Source organism: Pseudopodoces humilis, chromosome 3, assembly GCF_049639895.1.
Source record: "Pseudopodoces humilis isolate 2021_Gansu_Grassland_sample_001 chromosome 3, ASM4963989v1, whole genome shotgun sequence".
Lineage (NCBI taxonomy): Eukaryota > Metazoa > Chordata > Aves > Passeriformes > Paridae > Pseudopodoces > Pseudopodoces humilis.
In genome coordinates, this window is record NC_142202.1 from 60518253 (window position 1) to 60534525 (window position 16273).

Below are 16273 nucleotides of genomic sequence, written 5' to 3' on the forward strand. Positions count from 1 at the left end.
TCCTATTTTTACTTTTACAATTATTTTTCAAAATAAGAGGGAAAAAATACAACACAATTGTTGCAAGCAATAGTGAAATAGAAATCTAATTTGTATCTTTACTGCTAGAATGTCAACACTCACGATGCTTTCAGGGCTTTTTTAGGCTTTATGGATTTATATTGCACAAGAAAAAATCAAATTATATTCCTTTTGGATAAATACTAAATAAAAGAGGTCCAATATTTTATTTGATATCTAACTGTTACAATGGAATTAATTTTTCTGTACTTTTCCTTCCAGCATAATTTGATATACTTCTATTAAATTTCTGATTTTCTTTGTGATTCATAATTTAATTCTTATTTTTTGTCACATTTTGAAGGAATACGTAAGAAATCTACTAAAAATAAATGTGGAAAAAACAGCACATTGAAAACAGAATTCCACTCCACCTGTTCTTTTAACTTTGGAACATTCAAAATTCTGAATTTTCTCAATATCTATAGCTGCTTCTCTTGCTTTAAACATTTGATGACCACAGGCTGACACATATATATTTAAGAATGTTACTTCTCTACAGTACAATCTACAGTACATTGCCATTTCATTGCTGTTTCTTAAAATCTGTAATTTCAGTTTGCCAAGAGAGTAATTAAAATTTTAATGTGCAACTTCATTAATAGACCTCTCATTTTCCTTCCCCAGCTGTAGTTATCAACATTTTGCTGTGTTTCACAATAGTGATATGCTTTTAACCTGTGGCATGTTAAAATAAGATGTTAATCATGAATGATTTTTTTGCCCTTCATTTGATTGCTAAAGGCTTTAGGACTGCAGTTATCATTTACATTTTATTTCAATCTCTCTCATCAGTGAGCCTGGGAAACAATCTTTCACTTTTCTAAGATGCCACTTTATCTAAACTTTTCAAACCTGTAAGTGGTTTAGAACCCTTCATTCCCGTGTGAGACAACACCATAGAACAACATTTTCAAGTATAATCTATAATCCAGCCTGTTTCAAGGTTTATCCACACTGCAGGTAAAATTGAATTTTGCTGCACAAATGTGGGTCGCAAGGCCTTGATGCTCCTTCCATTACTGCAAAAAGGAGAAATTAAAGGGAGCTGAGCTTACTTCTTGTGCTGCTATTCTGGATAGGAAAGGAGGAAGAATAGATTAGCAGACATTGTGATTTCTGCTTCTGGAAAGAATATGCTTTATACTTGAAGAATAATAACAGCATTCTGGTATCCCAGCAGTCAGTCACACTAGACAACTATCTATGTGTCCTGTGATCACACCTAAATGAGTCTCTGAGACTTGAAAAACACAGTTCTATCAGGAAAGATGGATATTTTCCTGTGAAGAAACCTATTGATTGGGTTCTTTTTGATATAGCAGTCTGCACTACTTCAAGGATAGGAAGCATTCATTTCAGTCTTTGACCTATTTTCCAAAAGGACAAAAATAAAGGTAAAGAGGTGGCTGGGTATATTTATATCTAATGCTAGAGTTTCAGCAACTAGAAAAGAAGACTTTTCATGTGTTTACACAAGGGATATAGCAGACAGTTTTACTTAAAGATCTTCTTGTACACAAAGAGCACTAGTAAGGAACTAAATACCACTGTACAGGGAAGGACTGTGGCAATGAAAGAGGATCACCTATATAAGAACACTGCAAAGGTTTAGGATAAAACTAGAAGCAAAGAGAGTTTGTGTTTTCCTTGTTTTCTTTTTACATCCCTGCAAGTTGATGTGATTTGGAAAAAAAATTTAATCAGAGTTCTGTGATACTATTAACTAAATTATAGGAACTTCATGGAATTTCTTTGGCAGACACTACACGGAGTAAATGAGATTCCTGTTCCTTTTAAATGTAGTAGATTAGTCATAAATTGCCCATAAAATAGCAGAAATTGCTTGGGTTTTTCATTCTTGCCAATCACCACCCTTGTCAAATGAATAATGTACAAGGTTGTTTATGAACCCCCTGTCAAGAAAATTTGTTAGGCAATCCAAAATTAGCCAAACTAGAATCTTAGGAATAAATTCATAAATAAATAAACAAGCAAACAAATCAATCTGTGCTTGGGTGCAAAACATTTACATACGAGTGCAGCCTCCTTCTTCAAAGTTGTAAAACCCATGTGCACAGCGGTCACACTTCTTCCCTGTCACTCCAGGCTGGCAATAGCACTGTCCGTCTCCATCGCAATCAAAGGACTTGGAACCAAACGAATTGCAGTTGCAGGGAACACATCCTTGGGGAGACTGTAGGCCAAATGTTCCAGGCTGCCACAGAGTGAGGAAGAGCAGTTAGTACATGGAATGATTGCCAGGAGAAAAGAGGAAAAGCTGTGAGTGTAGGGAGATCAGGGTTGCTCTTTCCATTTCACCACTGAAATACTGCTTTTAACAGGTTAAATTGTTGCTGTAAAACCCTGGAGCAAGGACACTAAATGCCCTCCACTGCTGAGAAAGAATAAAGATTTCAGAATGTTACTTGATGCTACAATGAATGTTCTGCAATGTAACACATTTCTTATGGGGCTGCGCTTCCCTTGGAATGGAAAGTATATCAGCAGCAGGAAATACATACCCCATCTCTGGTTCTAGGACTATGTCAGGCAGAGTTTGTTGCTAAGAGAGTGAATTCAAATTCTTAGCTATGAATGGAGATCAATTCAACTGGAAAGCCTCTCAACTAGATTTTATCTCCTCTGAGCAAAGGCAATGTCTGTGTACAGTAACTTAAGGGCAATTCTTTAGAATGATATATAGAAATAACTTTAGAAGAACAAAGAAATAGTGTATTTGTGTACAATACAAAGAAATAATAGGGATTTATTTTTATGATAAAAAAACCTCTGGATTAGGTATCTGTTTCTCTTCTATACTCTTTCTTTTTTGCAGAGATCAAGACAAAGTTTCTACAGAACCAGAGTAGATGTTATCAACTACAGTAAGAAATTTCCTCCTTAACTTCACTAGTGGAGTGCAAAAAGTAAAGAAGGGAAGACACACTCATTGGTATACTGTGATACGGAGCTCTGCATAAAGATTTCAACCAAAAGTCCTCATGAGTTTCACTGCACCAACCAACAGAGGCTCCTTGGAACAAACCACAGTTGATATTCAAATGAGAAACTCAGTCTTGAGCTAGAGTGCTTTAAAATGGGAGTACTTCTCTACCTGTTTTTCAGGCATGATGATTTTCAGTGAATACTGAAATCCAAACTATATTAATAACTTCACTTGAAATTGATATTGCAACATTAATAATAAAATTTACCAGTGAGTTTGATAGAAAGGCAGAATATTAAAAATGAGGTATTAAAAAAATCACTGCTAATGAATATAAATGGAAAAAAGTGAAAAATGTTTACTTTATAGTGTGCTACTTTGTGACCCAGGTATAAGGTATTGGTTTTTACCTACTATAAATCAGTAGATCTTCAGATCAATGGAGCTGTGCTGGCTTTGACCATGACAGTGACTGTCCCTCTGTGCTAAGCACTAGTGCTGTGTCCAGTTCTGGGCCACTTACAAGAAGAAAAGACATTGAGAAGGGCAATGGAGGTGGTGAAGGGTTTGGAGCACAAGTCCTATGAGGAGTGGCTGAGGGAGCTGGGGGTGTTTAGCCTGGAGAAGAGGAGGCTTATGGGGAAACTTGCCTCTGCTCCCAGGGAACCAGCAACAGGACAAGAAGCACAAGCCTCAGGCAATGCCAGGGGATGCTCAGGTTGGACAAAAGGAACAATTTCTTCACTGAAAGGGTGGTCAGCCACTGGAGCAGACTGCCCAGGGCAGAGGCGAAGTCATTCAAGAAATGACTGGACATGGCACTTAGTATCATGGTCTAGTTGACAAAGTGGTAATCAGTCAAAGGTTGGACTCAACCTTAGTGATTCTATGACTACTGTTTTATATGGATTTGTTCCACAGTAGAACCCTTAACTCTTGTATTGGTAAATTCTGTGAAACTTCAGAAGCCTTCCATGGAAAAGTCTTGAAATACGACCTCTGAGGTTAATACAGAAGTTCCCCACTCACACAGAGAATCTGCCAATAGGTGTCAGAATACAGGACCACATCTGTGGTCAGAATTTGGCCATACAAATCATACAAACCTAAGCAAATGCTTGATTATACATGTAACAAAGAATTACACTGATTTTCATTTCCAGACTCTATATTGAAATGTTTTTCAATTTCATACTTCTGCCTGACAAAACACAGCATATCAGAGAGAAAGAGATAGTCAAACTCATTTAATTAAACTCAAGGTTCAATTAAAGTACTTGACTATCTCTAAAGATTTCTTTTACACAGGAAGATACACAGAAATGTGAATACACACAATCTCAGGACAGACATTCAGATTAATGCAGAGAAGTAACCAATGCACAGCATGCATCTCAGTTCTCAAAATAAAGTTTGCTAGGATCTCATAAATTCTGTTCATATGGGTAACAGTCAGAAAAAGTCTGACACCAGCACTCCACACCACATTAAGTTGGAAAAGACCACTACCATGCTGGGTTACATTCTGTGAGGAGGTCTGCACACAAGGACATTTTGATCAGTCATGCAAACTTTAACCCAAAGTTAAAGTTCTCAGTAAATTTGCTTACATAGAGAAATTCTAAGAATCACTTTTGCTGAACAAGAGATAAGATCCTAGGTAACAATTAGGAAACACAATGGATTTTCTGAATATGTCATTATATCGTGTCTCCTTCAGTGACTGTGTGGGCAATACAGTAACGTAATATTTTAATTGGAAAAAACTCATTTCTTCAAGGAAATCTATATGAACAAATACAGCATGGGTCCCAGAGTCTAGCTGAGGATGAAAAACACTGTCAAGTATTTTCCAAGCGGGCTGTGATAAGTGTGGAGGTTTTGAGTTGCAGGGAGAACAAACAACCCTAAAATACCGCTCTGTTAGAAGCAGTTGTACCATAATTACTTACTTTTGGGAAATAACTTGCTTTGTTGGTCTGTGATGAGGAGCGAACACTCCTATCACTTTTGGCATTACAGTCACATAACTGGCACTGCACTGAGCTAAAAACGTCTCAGATAACTGGCCATATTTGCTAATGAGATATTTTAACACCAGTTATGTTCAATATTTTAAAATTAGATCTTAACTCTTTGCCTCTGGAGCTGTTTCTTTCAACCTCCTTAAGCTATTAGTTCTTGAATTGTTGGAAAAGGAAGGTTCATGCTACAAAATCCAAGAAAATCCTACCAATTCCATTGATTTATGTACATCTCCCATGCATTTTGTGCATACTGCTGTTGATGGTGCTGTTTTGGGACTTAGTCTGCTGTTTGATTTCTCACTGATAGCACCACTTGCACAATTAAGTCCTTAGGATCAGGAAGCATCCTAAAATGCTGCTTGTCTTCTGAGCCTGTCTGTTTCTTGAGCATTTCTTATACTGTAACACTGGTATTAAAAATTAAAAACCCAAGCAACCTGTGTGAGCTCCAAACACAAGCAAACAGGAGACTTCAGCCCATGCAAAGCAGAGTTTCTCATTACCAGAGCTGCAGGCCGGTAAGCACCTCGTGGGCACCCACTGGCGCTGCTGGTGCCCCACCTCCGGGGGGGTACACGAATCTGCTGACTGCTTCCTGCATTTTCCTGCAACTTAGGCACCTGTCTGCTGATTTCACAGTGTCTGCCCATGAATCCTGATTTGCAGATACATCTTCCCAACATATCACACTGCAGTGACACAGATCCTAAAGCACTGCAGCCGCACGGTATACAAAACAGCTTTTCTGGGGCCCAGAAGTAGTTGGGCTTTAATAACGAAAAGTAAACACTGTTAGAAAGTGAAGATAAGGAAACTACTTCACATAAAAGAGAACGGAAATAAAGACAGGAGTAAACACTGAAGTAAACAAAGATTAATTCTAATTAACCACCAGTACTGTATTAATGAGCTTGAGATATTTCCTAGGTACCTTATGCAATCTGCAAATGCCACTGATACCTGAAATTTTTCTTTGAACAAACTCTTTAAATACTGTTGAAAATGGAGCATGAGCAAATCACTTCAGAAATAACATCATTTTAAAGGGTGAAAATGATCCTTTTGATTTCTGCAGAATTATTTATGTAATTTAAATTACACACAGGTGGAGGTGTTCTGAGGACACAGGCCTAACTCATGAGTCCTTATGTTGAACTAGAGAAATGTGCAGCCAGCTACAGCATATTCCTTAGCTGCCTGAAGACAACTCTGTGAAAGTTTATGAAACAATATTTCTCTGCAGTGATTTATGAGACAGGAAAACAATGTCAAGGCAAAAAACACTGTCACTAAAAAATAATACATTGTTTGGACAACACAAGAAGAAACCCTAAGAAAAAAATCATAAAGACAGAACATTCCAGCAGAACTAAACTAGCATCCTCCTTTCTTAAAAAAAATAAACATTAGATGCTATCAGACATTTTGCAGCTTTCCTCATACAGGGACTATCTCCTAAAGCTGCAATATTTTAAACTAATTTTTTTATAACAAACATTCAAATACAAAGTGTATATATATACTATGTATACAAATGTACTTATAGATACAGTGAAGCTTAAAATGCATTCCTTGCATGTAAATACTCTGTCTTGGGTTCTGTTCTAGAAAACAATTAGAATAAATTTAAAAAGCAACCACTTTACCTTTCTCTACATAAGAACAATCTATATATGTTCTTTAAGTGAAATGTAAACAGAAAAAAGCCTATCCAGAACCAAATGACATTTAGTTGTGACAGACAGCGGAGAAAGCAGAATGGAAACCCCATTTCTGGGCACTCACTTTGCAGATGTCACAGCGGCGCCCGATGACGTTGGCTTTGCACTTGCACTGGCCTGTCCGAGAGTCACAGATCTCCGAGAAGGAGCCATTCATGTGACAGTGGCAGGCTGCAGAGAAGAAGAAGGAGACGTCAGTGTGCTCCCTGAAGCTAAATCTAATAGCCAAATGTTTACAGTGCAGCTTTTCCCACCCTGACAAACCCCCAGCCTGGGTTAAACAGGAAGGTGTTGCTCCCATACACTGACAAACCTGCCTGGATTAATGTGGAATTTTTCTCCAAATTGCAGTCAGAAATTTTGCCTCAAGTTCATTAACAGTTTGTTTTAGATGCTCCTCTCAGATCAAAGCAGGATGTGGAGGGCAGATTACTAAGTATATGCCCAGAGACTCAGAGTGGGCAGGGTAGTGCTGAGAGATAATTACAAAAAGAGTACAGACCCTTACAGAGGGTGTGTACAGAATGTAGTTCCACCAGTGGGAAAGCTACTGCTGCATGTGCTGGTTCTGCTGTCCTGGAGTTCACTCCCTGTTCATGTAGTCATCAGGGAATGTTGGCAGGCTGCAAACCCAGTACAAAGTTAACACTATACAGGGGCAGTAATGGTCTCATGCCCCAGGCTGCACTGAAAAACATACCAGGGATTATCTGCAACTATGACTCTCCAGGATTTCTGTCTCAGCAACAGCATCACAGCTCCCAGAGTAAATGTAACCCAGCTGACCAACCTAACTTATCACAGTGCTTTCCTGAAGATTTAAAAAGGCAGTGACAACACTTTCTTCAGGAAAACACCAATGCTTCTGGCTCTTAAATTCTCATGTTTTAGGAGAAGAAAAATTATGAGTAAGATATCTATCACTGTCTATGTTCTTCAACCACAAGTTGTGTTCTTCAGTCCTTTTGCCATGCAGAGATTTGGGCAAAAACCCTTAGCACTCGCAGTAGAGAACAAGGATGTGATCGCTGTCACAGGGACTATAACCTTGCAGTCGATTCCTGCACATCCTTTCCCCCCCACCCCCCAAGGGGAATAAATCCACATATCTATACCAATTATCAATCTGCTCTCCAAACTTGAGCTCCAGTGCACATTTTGCCTTCCTGCAGTGCCCTATCTGCATGTGTTGCTTTTTTTTTTTCTCAACCTGACACCTTCATTTTAAGAAACACTTAAGTGTCCCAGCAGTGAACACATGGCAGTCATATGCTTGCATGTCAGAAGGTGCTATGTGAGACAAAGCAGTTATATTTTTCCTATATATAGATTATTACAACAGAACCTTCCTCATTACTTCACTGGACTTGCTAATTTAAAATTTCCAATTATAAATTGAAAAGATTGGTGTGTGGTTTTTTGCTTTTGAGGTATTCTGCAGAAGTTGCTTCTTTTAATGGAAGCAACTTTACGACTTGCCATTCTGTTCATGGCATTGTTTCTCAAATGTTTGCAAAAATTCTGGAATAAGTAACAAAAATGTGATGGTTCTGCTGTTCATACCAGTCATGTAACACTTTCAGAGATTTTGATCTCCTTCCGTTTTGCAATATATCTTTAAAAAGTAAAAATTAAAAGACACTTCTCATGTAATTAACATTGCTTATCTTTTCCTTTCAGCTTTCAATATTAAACAAATCTATAATTTACCTCTACCATCCTGTATACAGCTGTCTTTACCATAATATATTTTAAAACTGCTTACACTCCAAACCATACATGGTGATAAGTATCATATATATCCATGTTTTGAGTATATATTTAATTAAATTGGTTAGTGAGGAAAGAAGATGCTAAAGCTCAGATTCAACAAACTACAATCCTCAATGTAAATTAAAATTGTTTCACCAACCTTTTTATACAGACCTCAAAACCCGAGCTCAGTCTGATTTGAATTGTTTTGATTATCAGGCATATAACAACACAAGAATCAAAAGAAAACTTACACCAATTTTATAAACAGATTAGTTTGTCCTATTTATATCTTTTTTCTCAAGCAGTACTCCATGGTGTCTTAACTCAGTCACAGATGACTGAGTGCAATGCAGTGGTAAGGAACAATTTGGAATATCGGGACTTGGATTGTTTTTCTTGGCTCTAGCAGTATGTACATAGAGAAGAAACATACAGTCAGGGCTATTCATCTAATAAACTGATACTCAATCTGATAAATTGCATTTATCTCACCTAGAGCCTTCCCATTCATTCACCTCTACTGGGAAAATTAGCTCTTGTCTAAACCTCCAAATAGTTGTCATAATACAATGCAGCCTGTTGGAGAAATTTGTCTTACTTTCTTCTCAAATGATGCTGGTCAAGACCCTTCATTCTCTCTAGATTTCTATAAATATTTATGAGCTTGTATTTATGATGAAACTACACACTTATTCTCCTACAACAGTAGTACCTATACACTGGAACACAGACAGACTTGATTATTTGCTTTAATTCATCTTGTGGCACTGAGCTCTATTACCATCAGCTCAACCCCCGGGTATTTGCTTCAGCACACTGCGCTGTTTCACGCCAAAAAACAGCCTACTAGAATCAAACCAAATAAGCTTAGGACATTTGCTCATTGTTCTTAGATTTATGTTTTTGTATAGATAGACCAAAAAATTCAGAGATGCTATGATGATATAAAGCTGTACTGTCATTTGAAACGGTTAATGCGCACAACAGTACTGTACTGAGGAAGAGCAAGAAGCATTTCAAACAATAATTTGAAAGCAAATTCATGCTTTGCAATACTCTTGGATTTGGCTTTTTAATAAGGAACAAAATTGAAAACAACAAAGTAAAAGCACAGTCCCTCTGATATTGTTGCTGCAGGGCAAACTTCATGGAAGTCTGCAAAGGAAATAAAAAATCATATGCAAAGAAGAAAACCCACATGAAAGGCAGAGAGTAGATGAATACAAGGTAACTGCAAGCACAAGGATATGAATACATTAGGGGGCTCTGTCAATGATACAACAAAAGCAAAGCTTGTAATTCAACATGAAGCATGTATTTATTTTAAATATATTTTTTAAATTGTATGTTTTCCAAACTCTCCTCTTATAAAATCTCTTTCTCATGGACCTGTTACTACTGTGGAAATGGTCAAAGCACCATTCATCATGACTCAAGAATGGTGGTAAGCTACTGGAAGTTGTAATTTTTGAAATATTAATATAAAATCACTTTACACATTAACATTGTAACTTATATGACATCATTCATCGTGAACTTATGGAGAGAACATATAGGATTGTCTGATTTTTTTCCTGGCATTGTGTAAGGTAGGTACAGAAAGCATTTACACAGGCATGTCTTCAGGGTTATCTATGACTTTGCGTACATCAGTGCTTATTGCCCTTAGCTGAGAAACTCAGTTCTGCATCTTGTTAGCTCCCACACACTCTCCAGAGTGGAGAGTGTGACCTTGGATTTACACTTTTAGACTGCAAATTGCTAATAGGGCAAGTTCTGGAAATGGATGCCAGAGCCTCAGACTCCTCTGCTCACAGACTGCATACATGGTCCCCATGTTCCTAATATTAATAATTTAATCCTGCTAATATTAATATATTAATACTAATATTTTATCCTACTATAACACCTTTGTACTCAGTGGGGTTACTCTTGTGTTTATTATAATGGACCAAACAGAAATAAATCCTTGTGACAGTGAAAAAAATGCTCAGCTCTTTCAGGACAGTTTGTAACTTGCTTTATTCCACTTCTCAGAATGTGAAGGAAGAGTATATGAAGAAAGTTTTTAAGTTAAAAGCACTTGCTCTGCATTCTGAATTGTGCCAGCAACAGCTCAGAGAGAGACACTGCCTCCTACAGAAAGAAAAGCTCCTGTTCCTACATAATCTTTCATCTCCGCTGAATAATTTTTGCAATCACTATGGGGAAGGATGTACTGGGGCTGGTAGTTGAATAACATGTTACCACTCAGCTGAGAATTGGTAGCTTGCTGACAGGTATCTTCCTCCAGAGCATTTTAGAAAACTTGTCTGGAGATTTTAGGGTCTGATTGGCAGGTGGGTGAATGTTGATCTGCAAGTAGCAGCACCTCCCAACTCTTACTGAGGTTATATAAGTGGGGAAACAGTTTATGAAGGCTGCCAGAGCTGGACCCTGAAACTGAAACATCACTCCCTCCTTTCAGTCTTACAAGAGAAAAAGATTTTTCTGGGTAGCTTATAGCATTTTTTAGTGAATAGTTTCAATTTATTTGTATTTATTTTTGTAGATCTGACATTTAGTATAACCTTTTGCACCTATGCAAAACTCCATTGTTTTTTTCCCCATGTCTGCTTCAACTAGAGATTTTTTAATAAGTTCTTCTATTACTCTAAAGCCTCCCTTTCCAGATGCAGATTCACAGTATCATTTTTAGAGCTATATCAGTCTCTTGCTCACACATACAGAGCACAGCCTTCCTCTCAGGAACAAAGTTATGGGATAGATCAATACTGTCAGGAGCTGTGAAAGTTCATGACTTACGTTGACAGTTTCTTGCATGAAGAGCATCACCAAAATATCCATCAGCACACCTCTCACAATATTGGCCTGTTGTACCTGGCTTACATATCAGACAAGCACCAGACAAGCTGTCACAGCTGCCAGGAACAGAGAAGTCAAGGTTGTCATTACACTGGCATGGCTGGCATGATCCCCCTGGTATTAGAGGTTGTCCGAAATAGCCTTCTGCACACCTGCAGTAAAAGACATCATCAGTTAGGAGCCTTAAATAATCCTCTCATTAGAAATATTTAATTCTGTTGCCTCCCTAATCACCAAAAATGATTTGATCTTCTCTCAAGTGTGTCTTAAGCATCTTCTTTCTTTCTCTCTCCTTCTCTTTTTTAACAATGCTGTAGATACAGTACCAGCTGAAATCCTGCCAGTTCTGCTAGTAATTAGACTTCAGTGGGAGAAAAATCTTGTCACTGGGACTGAAGGTGAGACAAAGTATAGCAAGAAATCTTAGTGGCACTCTAGAGGAAGGGGGGTTGGATTAGATGACCTTGAAAGGTCCCTTGCAATTCAAACGACTATATGACTATGTTAGATATACTTTGTATTACAGCACATTATGTATAGATATTCTGTACTCAATCACCAGCAAGCCTGATTATTTTTTTCCCCTCTATCTTAAAAATTTCTTTAGTTTAGAAAAACACCTTTAGAATGTAATACAGACATACATTTGTTTACCTAACAAGATCTGTCCTCTGACTTTGACTTCCCCTGATCTACTGCATGGTTATATTTGCTTAATTAATGGATTTTTAATCCCTGTGTATGGGCAAGTAACAAAAAGATTGCTCATTAGCACGGGAACTATGTTGTTGTGTACTCTACCTTCCATACTTTAAGAGAATTGTTTGAAAATATCACATCCTTTTCCACCCTGCCCACCTGCAATTTTCCATGAGTACCATGCAAAGCAGGTTAGTGAATCTGACCTAACACAAGTCTGTATTTAAAGCAGATTTCTACTCCCCTCACAACCTATTTCCTGTTTATAATCTAGTCTGCTTTCCCTTTCTGTTACATTTGTTCACACTTCACAGTAAGAGCAACTTGTAGATAGTGAAGAAAATTAAAAGAAAAATTGCACAGTTCTGGCTAATGAATTTATTCATGTGCATCTCAGATGAACTCCAATTAGTATAAGGAAAACAGAAAGTACATAAAGCATATTGCACAAAATAATTTTTCCTGCTATTTTAAAGTCTGTTTGAATGGAGTTTTAATGTACACAGATATCCTCTCTACTTTGTAGTAGTGCTGGAGGAGGTAGAGTGAAATGGTAGAGGAAAGATTTTGTTTATCATCCTAATACAGGAATGCAGAGCTCCCCTATGCTGTCACTCTTGTGTGTGTCAAGTTCATCCTTTTCCTTGCTTCCAGAATATCTCATAAAGCTTTTATCTGGATCCTAAGAAAAGCTGTCTAAACATGTACTAAATATTATTCAATATCATCAGCAAAGATCACAAAGATTATAAAAACTGGATAACTGAGAGCAGGGAGGAAAAAATAGTGGGAACTAATTGAGCAGTTTTCTGTAATTTTATACAAAATAGGATTATTTTTCCATTCTCTCAAAACACCCACAATGCAGACCACAGACCAATAATATGTATAAACAGTCCAGTGGTTTGGGTGCATGTAAGCACTCAGGACCATGAGTAAAATTTCCACAATTTAGCCCACTCCTGTAGCACAGTCATCTCTCAAAATCATCTCCTCATAGCAGTAAGACATCAAAATCTTTTCATTAGAATAATTCAGGTATTTTATTTTCAAAATCTGTCATAAATGTAGAAATTTATTATATTTCCTGCAAAGGAAGAGATAATTTTTTCCTTGATGGAGGCTATCTCAGCAATGACAAAAGACTAATTTTTAGCTTAATTTTGCCAAAATAAATTGGCTTTTTTCCGTGACAATACCTCAGTTACAAAGGCCAAGAATGTATCTTAACATGTCACAATTAATAGCTACATTCTATCAAATCCAGAGAGTATTTGGATAATTTATTCAGTTATCTTAATTTACCTAAACAAGATTACATCTGAAATTAACTCTTTGCTAACCCTTAACTGCTTTGCTAACATACTACTGATGTGTTTCTCATAGATCTGCATCTTTTGGTCCTACTAATCCATTTGACTTCACTTAATGTGTGTTTGTTTTCTTCTTCCACTTTCTTTTAGGGGTTAGTTCTGTATGTGACAGCATTCACAGAAATTTACCAAGCAGTTCACAGAAAGAATACTCCAATGATTTGTGTGAAATACACTGCTAATAATTTCCTTCTATTAACAGCAGGAGACCTTGATAACTCTTTGTATTCTCATGAGTTTACACTTTGATAATTAAAATTAGAAAAACCCACTACCATCACATAGCCATATTTTACTTATGTACATACATAATCTCAAATCCAACTGAAGATGATCCTGAAAGTAGGGGTAAACCAGTTAAAGCTTATAAGAGAGCTGTGTACATGTACATCTATGTAAATTCTTCCTCTTTTTCTACCACCTCTTAAGTTTCAGGGGAAGATAAAAAAAATCCACTTTCCTTAGTTCCATCTTTATTTCCTTAAGGACATTCCTACTTCAGCTTCTTTTCTCAGATTCAAAGCATTATATATTTGGGAAGGTTTAGATTGAAAAAACATCAGTAAGTATGTGGCATGGAAAATTACTTTTCCGCTTTACACGAAATACATGTAAAAATAGATGTCTTCTAACTACAACTTAATAACACCTCTGAGATTAAAAAAATAAGCTAAAAAAATAAAATTAAAATAGGAGTAAAAGCAGTGAAAAAAAGTTTGTGCCCATATTTTTTTTTCTATTCTCAAATGCAGGTGTGTCTGTCAGTGACACTGCTTTGATTTAGCGTAAGTGGTGCCAAGTACAGGGCTACTACTTAAAAATATGTGTATGTACTGGGCCTGGTCAGTATGGAGTTAATATTCCCCATAGCAATCTGTATGGTGCTTTGTATATACATATATGCACAGAAATGAAGGCCTATTTTATACATTTCTTTATGTTTACCAAGGAAAAAAAAGCCCTTGAGACAGAGTTAATTAAGCCTGCAAATCCAAACACTTTTAAGTCTGGAAGTACTCTTTTTACAGAGCCTTTGAAATTTATGTGCATTCAACCTGTGCACAAAATCAGGCAAAAGCCCTGTAGAGAAACGGCTTGTGAGCACGCGGTGAGATATCTTAACTCAGGTGCACAGCACAGATGTTATTGTTGTGTGACCAACTATAAATCTTGCATTTCCTAATGTCAGAATGCCTGCCTCTGCAAGCTGCAGACATTCTTGTGTAACACGTTTTTTGTACCAAATCTCCTGAAATGTTTGACCCTTTTCCCATCAGTACTGCACCACAGAGTCGCTGCTCTGGCTCTAGTGGAAGAATTTTATTTGCTACAATGAGCAGCAGTTTGAAGCCACAGTACTTATGAGAGGCTGTGGATGGAGGCACTCTGTGCTAGATGTCAAGACTGGGGGAGGTGGGGACTAGAAAGGACATGGGTCAGCTCACCCTTCTCCTCACACATGAAGGGACACTGACCCACCTCGTAGGAGAAAAAGGTCACTGGATCCATGCACGTAAATCATCGTGTCCTACAGGAAAAGCTAGACTCACCTAGCAAGACTGCATTTGGAAAATGGATATCATCATCCTGTAAATGTGCTGGGCTAAAAAGACAACCTTTTGCCTCATACATCCTTTCTAGGAAATTAAGAGAATGTCCATGCTAACTCATATGCCTTTGGAAAAGTGAGCAGTGAGCAAAGGAAAAAAACCTAAATCTAATTTGTTAGGGAAAAACATTACATGGGAAAGCTGAGCCCTCTCTATAATTATAGATATATGATAACTCCCAATACAGTTTATATCTGCAATTATTTTGATGGTGTTATGAACTGGACCCTTTAGAATATTAAGCAATTATGGCACCATTTTCCTGAGATTTTCAATGAAAGACATAGCAATTTTTTTTTTTGACATTTTACAAATCAGACAGATACACGTATCTCCCTAGGGGACAGAGGGTATATTTTTAGGCTGAATAAGTACAGTGCTGCACACTCTCACTTCATGATACTTAGTATGTCATGATAATTTAGCATTGTTCAGCTAATGAATCACGTGGCTCAGATCACTTGTCACTTTGTAGTTGCTAAAATGAAAGAGATTTTAATGTAAACCCTCTCAGCAATTATACAACCACTGCTAATAGCAAAATGCAACATGCTTTCTCCTGATCATTATTATTGACAGCTGCAGACATTTTAAAACAACTTGTTACAATTAAAAGCAAATAGTTCTGTGAGCTTTGGAATTAATGGCCTAATTTCCAGTAGATTTATATCTCATGGCTACAAGGCTAAGGGCTGATTATTTGCTGCAGGATGTTGCTACTCAGCTGGGAGTAATCCCTCAGGCTACAGCAGCACCTTTACCTTTCCCTGTGAAAGTTTTCTTATGGGCAGAATATTTAGCAATCTCTCTTGTTCTCTCTCTATCTTTTTAATCAGGTGTGAGTTCACATAGTATTCTTCCTCTTAGCTATGATATGTCCTTATTTATTAACCTCTATTCAGCCACTTTTCATAAAACCTTTGGGAACAATTACCATCTTTGAGCCCTCCTACCTTCTGCCAAATTTGGTTGAAATTGACCTACAAGTGCAGACTCTTCACAGACAGCCAGAGAGACATGCACAAAAAGATCACAGGGGCCTCATTTCCTTAGGAGATCAGGCTAAAATCCAATTTAGCCATTTATTCAGACTCTGTCCTACTGCATCTGCAGCCTGTGCTCCGCTCAGACACAGCACTTGCTGCTAATGGAAGCTGTCAATGACCCTGCATTGACAAACTGCCACCAAAGTGCTCTTGATGTCATTTATTCC

General features: G+C 37.4%; 1 protein-coding gene across 5 annotated transcripts in view; it reads right to left on the minus strand.

The window, feature by feature from the left end:
- LAMA2 (laminin subunit alpha 2) overlaps nt 1-16273 on the minus strand; it is a 336136-nt gene that overhangs the window by 114179 nt on the left and 205684 nt on the right. For 3 of the 5 annotated variants that reach the window (XM_088053202.1, XM_088053201.1, XM_088053200.1), the window contains exons 19-22: nt 11319-11530; nt 6823-6929; nt 5541-5804; nt 2098-2278 (exon numbers count right to left, since the gene is read on the minus strand). In XM_088053202.1, coding sequence (XP_087909328.1) covers nt 2098-2278; nt 5541-5804; nt 6823-6929; nt 11319-11530 — 764 coding nt within the window. The remainder of the gene's footprint in view (nt 1-2097; nt 2279-5540; nt 5805-6822; nt 6930-11318; nt 11531-16273) is intronic. The other 2 variants (XM_088053203.1, XM_014263438.2) reach the window with 1 other exon arrangement.